General features: G+C 37.4%; 1 protein-coding gene across 1 annotated transcript in view; it reads left to right on the top strand.

The window, feature by feature from the left end:
• The window catches only part of RNF17 (ring finger protein 17), a 55,135-nt gene that overhangs the window by 29,229 nt on the left and 11,855 nt on the right, over positions 1 to 14,051 (top strand). The window contains exons 22-31 of the mRNA XM_009335274.1: positions 1,599 to 1,820; positions 2,794 to 2,944; positions 4,082 to 4,200; positions 4,985 to 5,075; positions 5,923 to 6,038; positions 6,365 to 6,669; positions 7,928 to 8,091; positions 8,917 to 9,036; positions 10,094 to 10,174; positions 10,832 to 10,957. Of these exons, the coding sequence (XP_009333549.1) occupies positions 1,599 to 1,820; positions 2,794 to 2,944; positions 4,082 to 4,200; positions 4,985 to 5,075; positions 5,923 to 6,038; positions 6,365 to 6,669; positions 7,928 to 8,091; positions 8,917 to 9,036; positions 10,094 to 10,174; positions 10,832 to 10,957 (1,495 nt within the window). The remainder of the gene's footprint in view (positions 1 to 1,598; positions 1,821 to 2,793; positions 2,945 to 4,081; positions 4,201 to 4,984; positions 5,076 to 5,922; positions 6,039 to 6,364; positions 6,670 to 7,927; positions 8,092 to 8,916; positions 9,037 to 10,093; positions 10,175 to 10,831; positions 10,958 to 14,051) is intronic.

Here is a 14,051-nt window from a genome sequence, read left to right as displayed (position 1 = left end):
GAAGGGCTTGTTTTCTGGGGGCTTTGGGGGGGTTTTGGCTTGCTTTGTTCTCCAGTGTGCATAGGTCTGTAGCCCTCCAGAGCTCATTTGTCACACTTTCTCACTGAATTTCCCATTTGTGAAGATGGATGTCTGCAAAAAGGCAAGAGACGGGTGAATAATTTAAACCTGTTTTAGGTCATTTAGAATCACATTTGGGTTATGATTACTCTTCCATGTTTAATGCTGTTGAGGGATACCCAGGCCAGCTCTAAACTAGTGTAAGACAATATAGGCAAGAGAGCACAGTGCTCCATTGAAGCTGACTTGCTGACACACAAACTTCAGTAACCTTACTCTTGCATTGGGATAGGAGGTAGTCCATACAGAATTCCAGGAAAAACCTCGGAATCTGAAGTTCATTCCAAATTGATTGTTTTTTTCTGATGGATCTGCAATGATAATGCTATACTGGAGTTACTAGAGAGGGGGTTGTAGGACATGTAATGTGTATTTCGCTTGGGAGAACACTCCATGGCAGATTGCCTCTGTCCATTTCATAGTTCAGACTAGTTGTACGCAAGGTAAGCATATTCATGAGCTATGGTTCTACAAGTTAGTTGTTTTACCCAGCAGTTTCCAAATACCTGTATCAGAAGGGTTTGCATAAATAATTTTGTAGCAGTATGTAGTAGATGATTCAATACTTTACGGAATTTTCTCTCTGACAGAGCAGTTTGTTTCCTTCCCGTGAAGGAAAAGACAGGTGGTAAATCTCTGAAAACAGAAGAGTTTCTTCCTGGAGGCCCAGAAATGGCCAGCAGTTAAACTCATGCTTGCTGTCTCCTTTAGTCAGTGATGTTTACAAGAAGCCAGTTCTTTTGCATTAACAGGTGTTTTTTCAAGCTGCAATCTCTTACGTCCAGTTGGCACAATTCACGCAGACTTGTACTAAGCTGGGCTGTGGCTCAAAATACATACCAGCCAACTCTTGATTGCTGGTGGACTTTATTCTATCCAGGTCACACAATTTAAACAAGTTTTCATCAAGGTATTATCATGACCATACTTCATTCAGTACTCTACTTAGGAAAGTGCTAGCACCAGTTGTGTTTGTATCTGCAGGGAATGCTAGAAAGGTAAATGTTTCACTAATGTTAATATTCTTTACTTCTGAAAGGAATATTTACACATCTTAGAAGTTGAATGTTGCAGCTTTCACCCAGAGGCAACATTGATTTCCAGAAGCATGATATTAGTAATTTGCTGTCTTTTAAGCCAGACACAAAGATTAATGTTCAGCAGTCCATTTGTGTCAGACTTGCTTTTCTGCTGACAGCCTATACTGCGTAGTGCTTTCATCTATCAGTAGAATGTGCAAGGATACCTTCTGAAGGAGAATAAAAATAAGTTATGATCTTGAGTGTTTCAGAAGTAGCATTTAGAAATATTTTTGTCTTTTGTTGGGATTTTTTTCTGCTTTTCTAAGTTATTCGTTATTCTTCATTCGTCTTCATGTTGAATGATTCCTGTCATGTTGAACTGTGATTATTGAGCTTTTTCACTTCATTTAAAATGTGTTTAAACTTTCCATTCTAATTACTTTATGCTCTTTACAGGTACACTGAAAGTACTGTTGTAAGGCCCAATGAAATATGGGATGTTCCTCTAGAAGAAATTCCTGAATCCTCGGAAGCTTTAAATCCTATAGACATGGAGTATGTGGATGAAGGAGATTTAAAATCACTTTCTAAGAAAGAGCTACAAGTGAGAATTAGTCATGTTGTGTCTCCTAGTAAAATTTTTATACAGTGGCTGTCATCAGAAAGTATACTGAAAAGGTACTAAAATTCAAAGAACTTTTCTCGAGTTAAGGCATTCTTACTACAAACTGGTGAAGTACAGTTAGAACAAACTCTGATTAGGGTTGCATTTGGCACTGGGTACTCATTTGAATGCTGTTGACTTACCTTGCTTTGTTGAGGAAAGTATAGGAGCAGAAGACAGATTGGGACTATGTTGTGGTTTATTAAATATTTGTGATTCCAAATTAAGTACATGATCTAACTTCTATTTCAAGTCACTTTTAATGTAGTAAGTATTGGGGCCTGACAAATGCAACGCTGCCCAGAAAGATTAAATCTTTCTGCTCTTTCTTTTCTCCTCCCCATTCCTTCATTAGAAATCATGTTAAATAATACCAGTATCCTAAGTCATAGAACTTCAAGCAAGTTATTTCTTTCAACATGATTCTAATACGCTGTTAGGAAAGTTTGCAGGCAATTTCTAGACATAGAGTTATCAACCTTCCTTTGGTAGATACTTAGGTAACATTTAGGTAATAGTGCGTACTGTTTGAAGACACTTCAATGGAATTATCATTGCTTAGTGCAAGTTGGATGTTTTTTGCCTCTTAGTTCTCCTTTCTTTCATCTTTTTACCTTCTTGCATGTAGCTACCTAGAGTCCCATTGAATTGGTCATGACACTAAATGAGTACCACGCTCTCAATTTGTCGAGAGAAAATAGTGCATCTTTCAGATAGTGCTATATAGAAGGGTCAGGATCGCTCAGATTAATTCTGTTGTTTAAGAAAACATGATAGTTTTACAGAATTTTAATCAGATTGCATGTGTTTTGAAGCTCCATTTCATGCATTTCTAACATGACATGAAGAAAAACTACAGTACTATGTGTCGGTTAAACAGTTACTAAAACTTCACTGTATGCTAGTTAAGCAGTAATGGACTAAATAAACCGTGTATTCACTGGATAAAATTTTACCACTAGAAAAGTGGGTTTTTTTGAATGTTAGTTTACAGGAGAAGATGGCTACCATCTACAAAGAATCCCAGCCACAGTCCATGAAGTGGGAAGATAGTATGCACTGTGCTGTTTACGTACGTGACTTGAAACAGTGGCAAAGAGGTCAAATAAGCAGGATTGTCTCTGAAACAAGTGCAGAGGTAAACCTGTTATCATAAGAGGGTTCATACTTTTATTTCTAAAATTTGTAAGCATTCATTGATTAAAATAATGTCAAATCTTTGCTTCTTACTTCTGTGTTAATATTTTCTCATACAGCCTTTTGCTTTTGTTGAGAGTTTAAGTTACGTTGTACATTGCTGCAAATAAGATTACTGTCTCATCAAAGCTCAGATGCCTTTAGCAGGGAACTTGGTAGTTGAGGAAAGCTCATGAGACTTTGTGTATGTTTATACTACACTTTGCAACATAGCACAGATTCCCAAGCTATAGCCTAACAGTTTAGCTTAAATTCCAGAAGCTGTGTGAACCTGATGGTCACATTAATTCAAACTTAATGATCCTTGCTAAAAGATGGAGCCAGTTGAACTGAGTGCAGCACCACAGCCACACAGGTAGTCATGCTGTTGCTTAAACCCTAAGCTGATGGTGATGCACTGTGCCATGTAGGTGTAACATTTTCCACCGTAACTTCTCACACAGTGCTGCTTTAAACATGCGTTTTGTTGCACTCACTTGAAAAGGGGAAGGAACATTAGAAGTGGCATTTTGTGAATAGATAACTACTTACCGCAAAAGTAAGAGTGGCTTTTTAATCATACAGATAATCCAGGACTGGACTACCATTGGTTCTCTCCACCATCGTCAGATTATGCCCGTGGGTCTTGTTAGTAGGAAGCAGAAGTGGGACTTTCTATACTTCTGGTTTGCATCATCTGCTTTCTAAAGCTAAGAGCCCTCAAACAGCTATTTAACCATGTCAGAATAAAAAGCAAGGGGTGGAGAGGAGCTATTTCAGTGTTTCTAGGTTTACAAATTTAAATGCACCCACATAACTGATGCAGGGGAAAAGAAATTTTCTTACTCAAGTAACAGCCTCTGTAAAGTTGTTTAACCCCCTTTGAGCACATTTGTGTGTTTTGTCCTCTTGGTACGCTGTGGTAGTCATTTGCGCTGTGTGACGGAGTACTTCAGTGCAAAGGCCATTCGTTGAATCCTGGTGATGTTTGTTTGAATTTTGTTTACCTATTTAGGCATGCTTTGAATTACAATTGGTTGCAGATAACACTAAGAGTGTGTGGGGGGGGCTGTTCCATTGTGTTTCTTGTCTGTAACAGGTAATACTTTATGATTCTGGAGCTGAAAAAACAGTGGATATCAGCTGTCTAAGAAAACTTGAGGAAAATATGAAGATAATTAGGACATTAGCAATAGAATGTTCCTTGGCAGATATAAGGTAGCCTTTCCCTTATACTGAGTAGCAGTATTAGAAACCTAATAATGACATAACTTAGTATTTTCCTGTCTGAGCACAGATTATCTAAGATTTGGATGTGGTTTGCTTTTTGAATAAAGAAGAAATGGGATGGTGGCTGTGATTTGTTTTATAAAGGCTTTTTTTTCTAAGGATTATGCTACATACTAATAAAGCAGAAACCATGCTACAGAAAGAAGGAATATTTATAGGATGAATTATAAAATACTGGACAGATGATGGAGGTTTTTCTTGTTTCACTGAATGCTTTTTTCCTTGGCTCAGAATTTGAAATTAATTAAATCTCATGAAAATGCCCAGGAGGTCTCTCTTTTCTAGACTGTAGAAAAGAAAGAGAACCAGGGTATTCTCCTGTGCATTTGTTTGTGTGCTGTCTATACTGTGAAGAAAAAAATAATCATGTTTGTAATACCTATTCCCTGAATGAATATAAAAAGCCCAATTTGCAGATGAAGTATGGATTTTCCTTTGTTCTGTTAAGACAGGTGTCATACTTCCAGAACTCATGATCCTTCTTAGTTTTGAAGTTTTGGGGTTATATTTTTGAATTCTTCTTGTTGTATGGATCCAGAGATGAATAACCATTTCTTTTTACTGTTGACTGTAATGGAGATTGTCTTTTTTCCCTGACAGTACAGGCAGTTTCAAAAAAATCAAAGCTCAGTAAAGGGAAGGGTTTGTGGTTAAGCTCAGGAGATGCCAACTTCTGTTGTACTAAAGGAGACTATAATTTGTTCTATGTTAGACCAACAGGTGGAAGCACGCAGTGGACAGCAACAGTGTGTGAATGTTTATCCTATTACTTAACCGGGGCACAAGTAAAAATAATGATACAGGTTTGTAATCAAAACCAGCGGTATTTGTAAAATTTCTGTCAGCTTGTCTGTTAATTTAATTTTTTTCTGAATATTTTGACTCTTCAAAAAAGTCCTGGGTGGAACTTACTTAGATTGCTATTTGCTGTAAGGAAAAAAATGCTTTTTCTTTTTTCTGCTTTATTTTCGTTATTCACTGGAGCGTTAGAGCAGTTTGGCTACCCAGTGTGGAAAGAACACGGTCTTAGATATATTTAGTTACTGAAGAATAATATTTACATCTTTGGGATCACTGGATGCTGACAGCTTTTATGGACAGATGAGCAAGATGCTCATGTTGTCGATGAGAATAGCTTCAGCCACTATTATATTAGTTTTCAAGCCTCAGAAACTGAAAGAATGAGTCCGATGTTGTACAAACTTCATTAGTGATTGATTTCTTCCACAAGTAAAAAAAAACAGAATTATTATGAGGGTTTGATTTGTTTAGTGTCTGCTGGCAGCTACCAGTGAGGTTTTACAGTGTGTCTGGAAATAAAAGCACTGATCAGCAAAGTTATTTATGAGTGGGTTTAAAGCTCCTGCTAGAAGAAAACAAGTATTTGGCAGTTCATTCTAATAAAACAACTAAGAGAAGAAGCAAAGTTTTATTCTGTTACTTTTTTTTAATGTCATGTTTAGAACAGTTGGTAAAATCATGGGAACTGTGACATGGATTAAATAAATTTTGTGTCTTCTGATGTGGGCATCAGTTGTTCAACAACATCTGATTTGCAGTCAGTACCAATAAAATGAAAAATATGCCTTTAGTTTAGAGGAAATGTATATTGTAATGTGTTGTCCAGCTGTCTTTTTTTTTTTTTTCCAGGAAAGTGACGTGGCTTGTGCATTGCCTGTGAAAATCCTTTGCAAAGATGAAACAGGACAATTGATTGATATTTCAGAACACCTTATTAAAAAGGGCTTGGCTTTTAGAAACAGAAGGTTTGGATACTTTCATTTTTATATTCTTTCAGACTCTCATATTCACATCTTGATAAGCTAGTAAGTAAAACAAAAATTTGGATTGTCCTTTACAACATGTAGCATCAGAACTCCATCTTCAGTGAACTTATTTGAGTATAACATTATTAATTGTATCCACTGCACGTTTCAGTTCTCTTAAGTTGGTAGATGAGATGACTGACAGTATTTTAACAAGCATTTGCCATCTTTGTGTGTTTGGTTTTTATTTCTATTATTTTATTCTTTTGCACTTTCCAAGTTCTTTATCAGTTAATATGTTGATATGATTTGATTGAATCTGCTAGAACTGATAAAGCTGGTGTGGCTTGCTCAGTCTCCAAGGAACACCTTAAAGTACATTTAGAGCAAGAGAACACACGACTGGATGGTTGTAATTCAGAAACATGTGCAAAAACCAGCGCTGCTCCAGAAGAAAACATCACTGTTTCAGAGAGTGAACAAAAATCATTGAAAACATATAAGGCACTGCTTCTTTCAGGAATGGATGGAATATATAAAACCCCCATTATACCTGAAGCGAAAATTTTTCAAGCTGTAGTAAGTTGCGTTGGACGTGATGGAACTATTTATATAATACCAAAATCATCTGGTAAGATTACATAGAAGAAAATACGTTTATGTCTATGAATGTGAAGGTTTGGTATATCAAAATAACACCAGATACGTGTTCCAGTATACATGTTCTGTATCAGAACACAATTCTGGAATATTCCTGTTGGGAGGATTGCTCTTGGGAGGTGATGAGGCCTTTGGCCTGGGGGGGTGAGGGGTGCGTGCCCATGCACCCCTTTCTCTGCGGCAGTGGGGAGAGGTCCCGCAGCTTCCTGGCAGAGGAAACCCAAATGCCCAGGAGGTGGTGCCCTATCCTTAAGCCCATCAAAACCAGCTCTCCTGTCCTTCCACCCACCCAAGAAACCAAAAAACCCCAAGCACTTGGACGGGCAGGTTACCTGCCTCTCTTCTCTAGGCAGTATTGGGTAAAGCAGCAAGTGCTTTATTTTACAGTGTTGAGACTGTGATACATTTTACTAATAATAACAAAGATACAGTCCTAAAGATTCTTGGAAGTTAGCCTGGTTTTCAAATATTGCTGGATTTTTTTCCTTCAGTGTGAGCTCAGTACCCAGTTTCCTTGGGCTCTTTATTTGTACTATGATAGATTAAGGAATATTCTCTTAATATTTTCTGTTTGTACTGTTAGAAAGAGGTACATTTGCATCAGAGGTACACTGCACAGATGTAGTGTCAGTCTTCAGTACCATGATCATATATTGTGCTTTAGAGAAATGTTTCCATATGAGAACATTAATTTTTTTTTTTTTTTACTCTACAAGTACATTCAACTTAGATCATATCATGAAACTTTGAAATTCAAAGTACAGTAACCCCACTTGCCCAAGACTGTATTCTTCTTCCAGTTGTTGCTGTAGACTGTACCCATAGCAGAAGAGGGTCTTCTGGACACCTGTTTTGTGTTATTTTATGGTGTCCTACCACTGTCTCCGGGAATCTGTTGTCTTGTTCAGGGAGAGGCTTTTGTGTTAGTGCTGCCAAGGTGTCAACTGCAAAATGTATAGACCCTTCTTCACTGAGATTAGAATCCAGAATTACTAATGGCTTCACAACAGGAAGTGTAGTTTACTTTTTGTTTAAGAAGTAACTTGCTTGCATATACTAGAAGTTGAATATACATATTCTATCAGTGTTGGAACACCTTGTTTTGGAGCAGCACATGTATTTTATGTTTATACACGTCTTCATCTGAATCCGCTGGGTTTTAGTGATTGAAAGAGTTTGTGCTAATATGTTACAGGCTATTTTGAATTTTTTGTATTCTGCCCCCCCAGAAATCGAACTAAACAAATTGATGACTGAAATACAAAGTAACTTCAAATGCCTTGGTCTTCTGGAACCCTACTGCTGGAAAAAGGGAGAAGCTTGTGTTGTAAGAGGATCAGATACCATGTGGTATCGAGGTAAAGTTGTAGAACCCGGTGGTAGTACTCTCCAGGTAAGTTTGATTATATGTTGTGTGTGTGTGCATGAACATGTGCACATGTATGTAAAAAAAAAAAGGGGGGGGGAATAATCTAATCTTCTAAAATAAACTTACGATCACACCTATTTTTGTTCAGCTGACCTGACTATCCAGATGCTCATTCTGCTTAAAGGTGTGATAACTGTCCTGATTTTTACGTTTATTTTAAAGATGAATTCTGTCTGCCTATTTCAGTTGTCACAATTTTTCCCATAGTTTTCCTCATGATGATAAATGTTCTTAAGTAAAAAGCTACCCTTGATCACCTGTAAGTAATCCCTTTTAGGTTTTTTCTTCTTTTGTTGTTGTTGTTGTTATTGTATGTGGAATGCTTTGAAAATACTTAAGTTAACTTCCCCCCACCCTAGCCCCACCCAGAAAGTAATGACTGTCTGTTTGGTTTAAATTCTTTCTGCTGCACAGGTATAGAGCTACTTTTTCTAATTAGCAGTTAATCTTATGTAAACTCTTGAGTCTGCTCATGCTTTTTGAATGTAGATTTGCAAGTCTGACACTGTCCTAGTTCACAAATGTTTTATTTCTTTCAATTTTAAACTGCTGTAGGTTATTACACAAAAGGTAGGTTCTCTTGCAAGCCAGGTTTAGAAACTGAACTTCTAATCTGCCATACCAGTTCTTGAATCCTTTCCTTCATTTCCACTTCGTCACATCACCTACTTATCAGCAAACCATTATTTTTTTCTCCAGAAAAGTGAATGCTGTAAATGAATGCTTTCTCTTATTAAACTTGACTTAAAAAACAGGAATTATTTCAGGAAAGCTTTTCTTTTCATATAGGTACAGTACATAGACCATGGTTGCATAGAGAGGATTCCTCAGTGTCATCTGTATCCAACTACATTGTATACTGCGATTCCTCCGTTTTGCATACCATGTCAGCTCTACAAGACAGTACCGGTGAGTAATGGGAAATTTGAAGACATTTTAGTAGGTAGTTACTCAAATTGATACACTGGTCATACAAAGGTTGAGACTAGTTGCTGGTATTTTTTCTTGCCTACAAGGATTTAGAGAGTAGCTGATGAGGATCATTTCACCAAGGCAGCCTTTTATCAGGAAATACCAGATTGCTTTATGAAGTGACCATGCTTCTAAAACAGCTGTCATTGGAATTAAATCTTTGTGAGACAGGACACTGCAGTAGTTGGCAGGATGATACTGTGAAGTGGTAGTTTGTTGTGCAGTAGCAGCAACAAGAAGTAAGGCCTGAATTTCTTAATGCAAAATGGCCAGAAAATTGTAAATCTTCAAGTCCTGCAAAAGTGTTTCTATCATTCTGAACTTAGCTGTGTGGGGAACAATCTGTTATGCTAAACTAATACAAGTGAATTGTTTTAGGGGTTTTTGTTAGTAATTGATACCTGAATAACATCTTCACATATCATCACATCTTATTCAAATTTGAATGCTGTGTTTAGTAAATGTGAATTACTGGAATGACTAGCTTACTTTTAAACTTATTTTTAAAGAAAACCTTTTTATTGCTGGAAGCAGTTCAACTGATGGAATAAGAAAGACAGGTTTATAAGCCTGCGGGTTGGGAAGCAAACAGATACTGCAGGGAATAAAAGAAGTATTTAAAGTATCCTGTGTTTTCTGATGTCTGTTAAGTTATCTTCAAGTGTAATTCTGTATCTTTGGGTTATGCTTCAGGTAATTGTGCACACATATATTATTATGTATATAGTAAAGGTTAGACTTGGCAAGCAGCATCTCTTTCTAAGCCACTTCAAGATCTGAAAATTATTGGTCGGCTTTGTCACACAGTAAGTTTTAGTGTACCAAATAGCAGATAATGTTTAAACTGTTGTAGACAAATCAAACTAATGCTGTGTGTTTTCAAATAAGTTTTTCAATGATAGGCACGTGTTTTCATCTTACTATGTTAAGAATAGTAAGAGTATTACTTGTCAGCATCTTAATGTGTGGGGGTTTCTTGCTTTTCACCAAATAGATTGGAAATTTTTGGCAGCAGGATGCAGTAGATTGCCTTCAAGAACTACTTACAAATGAAGAGGTTGAAATACATGTTCAGGTAGCTTAATTTATTCATAGATGTAGAATGAGGCTTACTTTTTGTTCTCTTTTTTTTTTTTTTCCTTGCATTAAGAATCATAGGTGAAGGAGTATAGCAGTAAATGTATTTCTTAGATAAAACAAAATCCAAAGCTATAGTTATTTCTCCTATGACTTTACCTTTATTATAGTTTTCAGGCCTTAAGTGTGTCCTTTAGAGGTATTAATATTTTTTGGTCCTGTTTGTATTCTTTGTTGTCATTCTGAGAAGCAACCTATCTACTAACAGCATAAATTCTTCTAAATTCAATTTTAAGTGATTAAAATTTGGCATAATTAAGTGTGGACATGCTTAAATTAATATGTTAACATTATAGGGAAACACATACTCTGTATTGTCTGAAAACCTGCAATTTCAGATAGCTTAATTTCTAATGATAAATTGTGAAAGAGAAGGGTTTATTGTTGAGTGAGTAAACATGGGATAATGTGCTGCCATTTCAGAGATATATTCCCATTTGTGTCATAACTGATGTTAATAGCCACCCTTACTGGTTTTGTATCTTTGATGAATATAGTGCATATAGGAATGACAGGTTTGAATTTCCTGGTCACTATTTCTAAAATCTCAGTCACACTATTACTGTTAGAATCTTATTTTGTCTTGTGTAAGTAGGAATTGCCAGATAACCCATGGGGCAAATTGTCCATCAGCCTGTATTTTGGTGGAATGTCGCTTTCTTCCTTCATGGCATACCAGAAGTACTGTGTTGCTGAAGATTGTCAGGACATATCGGAGCTGGTGAGATTTTTTGTGCGTGTGTCTTTTGCTGTTGTTATTCTGACATTAAAAAGATGACTCAGTTGCCTGTTGTGACCTTTGAGGATTTGTTATTTCTTTTTGTATTTCTGTACAGTTTTGTGATATAAACAGCAGTAAGACTAAGTACACAGCTCTGTAGTGTAACAAGTGTAGATACAATGTGTTGATAAGATTGTATGGAATAGCAAATTGCCAAGAGTTTGTTCTTGGACTCCTTACTGAAAAGAGATTTTTGCATTTCTATTTAAAGTCCAATTAGTTTTTGTGTTCCTCTAAAATTTAAAAGGACAGGAATAGGGTAATATTTTTATCACTTGAAGGGATTACTTAATCATAGAAATATATCCAAGGATGGACATACTCAAAAGTAAAGTTAATCAAGTATTTCAACATAAACCTAGTGATTTCTAAGGAAGTTACCTAGGTTCTTCATTCCAAGTGTCTGGGATATTCATCTGGTGCTGGTGTTCTTTAGAGGAGGATTGAAATTTTCACCAAACTTCATTGTCTTACCACAAAAAAAATTAGATAAGTAATTTCTCCGTTTTGGTTTTTTTTTTCCTTGAAATCTGAGGATCAGGTTTCTGTAAATTACTAAGGCTTTGTTGTTGTGTTTTTCTCTTTAATTCTGTTTAAGCCTGCCAATGTATTTTTCTTTCCAACATGAGTCTCTGCTTCAGAAAATAATTTTACAATACAGAGTACGCTGCTGTCACTGCTGATGTAAGTCTTGGCATGTATACCAGCGGACTTGTGATGCAGTTACAAAAATCTCTCAGTGTGTATTAGAACTGAGTAACCGTGGAAAACCTAATTGTAAATCAGTGTCTTCTTGCATTTTCATAAAGTCAGCACATGACACACAACTTCCAGTGAACTAAATATGGATCTTGAAATGAGATTGTACCCTTAAAACAAAAATGAAATTTGGAAAACAAAAATAAAGCCGTGTAAGAAGGTTGTAAGCAAGAAGCATTGAGGAAAACCTGGAATGCTTTCAGCAAGGAATACAGCATTAAGCAGATCCATTCCAGGAACAAGTGGTTCAGAACAATTCGTAAGACAATGAATATTGGAGGTGTTCAGTTGTGGACCAGAAAAGGAGCAAGGCGTCCAGAGCTCAAGCTGGTTCCAGGAGCAGAACCTCTGGAATAGCAGAAGTAGGAAGCATGCAGGTCTGAGAACACTGAAACATAATCAGCTCTGGGTTTAGCTGTAGAGGTTAAGCAGCCATCCTCACAAGCCAACTGATACACTGCATTGACTAAAGGATACTACTATTATATAAAGTATAGCTATTATATATTTTATTATTTTATAGTTTTGTAACTTTATTTCATTACTTCAGATCTGTGTTTTCAGGTAAGTAATCTGATAAGGACTGTATTCTGTTTCTGTGAGTGTTGTAATTCTGTTAATAGTGGTAATAAGCTGCTTATGCAGAGACCACTACACCTGTGTCTTGCTGCAGAGTGTATTATTGTCTTTGAGATGCAGTTCTGCTGAGCTGCACAGGTGAGTTTAGGAGCTGGTCTTTGTTACCATATGACAATCCTAGCTTAGTCATTAGCTAGAAAATTCCCTAGTAGGCAGTAGGATATTAGAGAGCATACCAGAACCCCAAGGGTGGTGAGCTTACAGCAGTGAATCTCATTCTAGGTGTATGTGTACATATATGTGTGTTCATGTGTATACACATATGCACTTGTATACTTACCTATATATACAACACCATTATACTATGGTATTTTTTGATTTGGCTTTTTGGGAGATGGGGTTGTTTGTTTGTTTCTGTTTGTTTCTCTGCCACTGAGTCAGAACTAAGTAGCCAGGTGCTGCCTTGTGCTCACACATTCAGGCATGGGGGACTATGACCTTGCTTCATTTGACAAGTTTTTAATCTCTTCATTCTGAGCTCAGGCTTAACTAACAATTTTTAGAATTACTTTTTCTACAGCAGTTGACTACAAAGCATTTCCAAACATCTGAACCAAAACCTGTTCAAAATTCCTTATACAGACTATTTTTTGTATTTAACTGCATTGCATATCAGCCCCTTTACAGTGAGGTACTTGAAGTCTTCAGATTTTAAGCTCATAATCTAAGTGAACACTTGGCCAGACTGTTTCACCTTAATCCACCCCTGGAAATGCCAGTGCTGTTTTTTTGGAATATATTAGTTTAGGTCAGAGGAGAGATGCGCTTCAAACTGCTGTTGACATACCAGCCATATTCATTCAATTAGCACCTGCCTTCTCAATGACAGCAAAGACAATGCTGAAAAGACTTCATGCGAAGCCATTTTGTAGTCGTCTGAACACTTTCAGCATCACCAGGAGCTGTTCAGCCTGCCAGCAATTCTAGAGAGAGATCACTGTCTTTTCAGGCAGAGAAATCTTTAGGCAGAAGCAGCAGCGTACAAAGGGCTAATTCCTCCTCCTCTGATACAATGCTGAAAAGACTTCATGCGAAGCCATTTTGTAGTCATCTGAACACTTTCAGCATCACCAGGAGCTGTTCAGCCTGCCAGCAATTCTAGAGAGAGATCACTGTCTTTTCAGGCAGAGAAATCTTTAGGCAGAAGCAGCAGCGTACAAAGGGCTAATTCCTCCTCCTCTGATTTCAACTTCACGGACGTCTGCTGGAAATACAACATGGCAGAGAGGAAGCAGTCTAGGAGGTTCCTGGAGTGTGTGGAAGACAACTTCCTGACACAGCTGATAAGTGAGCCTACCAGGGGAGGTGCCTCGCTCAACCTGCTGTTTACAAACAGAGAAGGACTGGTGGGAGATGTGGTGGTCGGAGGCCGTCTTGGGCTTAGCGACCATGAAATGGTAGAATTCTCAATTCTTGGTGAAGTAAGGAATACGCCATAAGGAGAACGGGCGGGGAAGATGACCAGCCTGGCTGAACGGGGAGCCTTTGCTGGGACTCAGGAAAAAAAGGAGAGTTTACCGCTTGTGGAAGAAGGGGCAGGCGACTCAAGAAGAGTACAGGGATCTCGTTAGGTCATGCAGAGAGGAAATGAGAAAGGCAAAAGCCCAGCTAGAACGCAATCTGGCCGCTGTCGTTA

Source organism: Pygoscelis adeliae, unplaced genomic scaffold (assembly GCF_000699105.1).
Source record: "Pygoscelis adeliae isolate BGI_AS28 unplaced genomic scaffold, ASM69910v1 Scaffold142, whole genome shotgun sequence".
Classification (NCBI taxonomy): domain Eukaryota; kingdom Metazoa; phylum Chordata; class Aves; order Sphenisciformes; family Spheniscidae; genus Pygoscelis; species Pygoscelis adeliae.
This window is presented reverse-complemented; position numbering and strand designations above follow the sequence as displayed.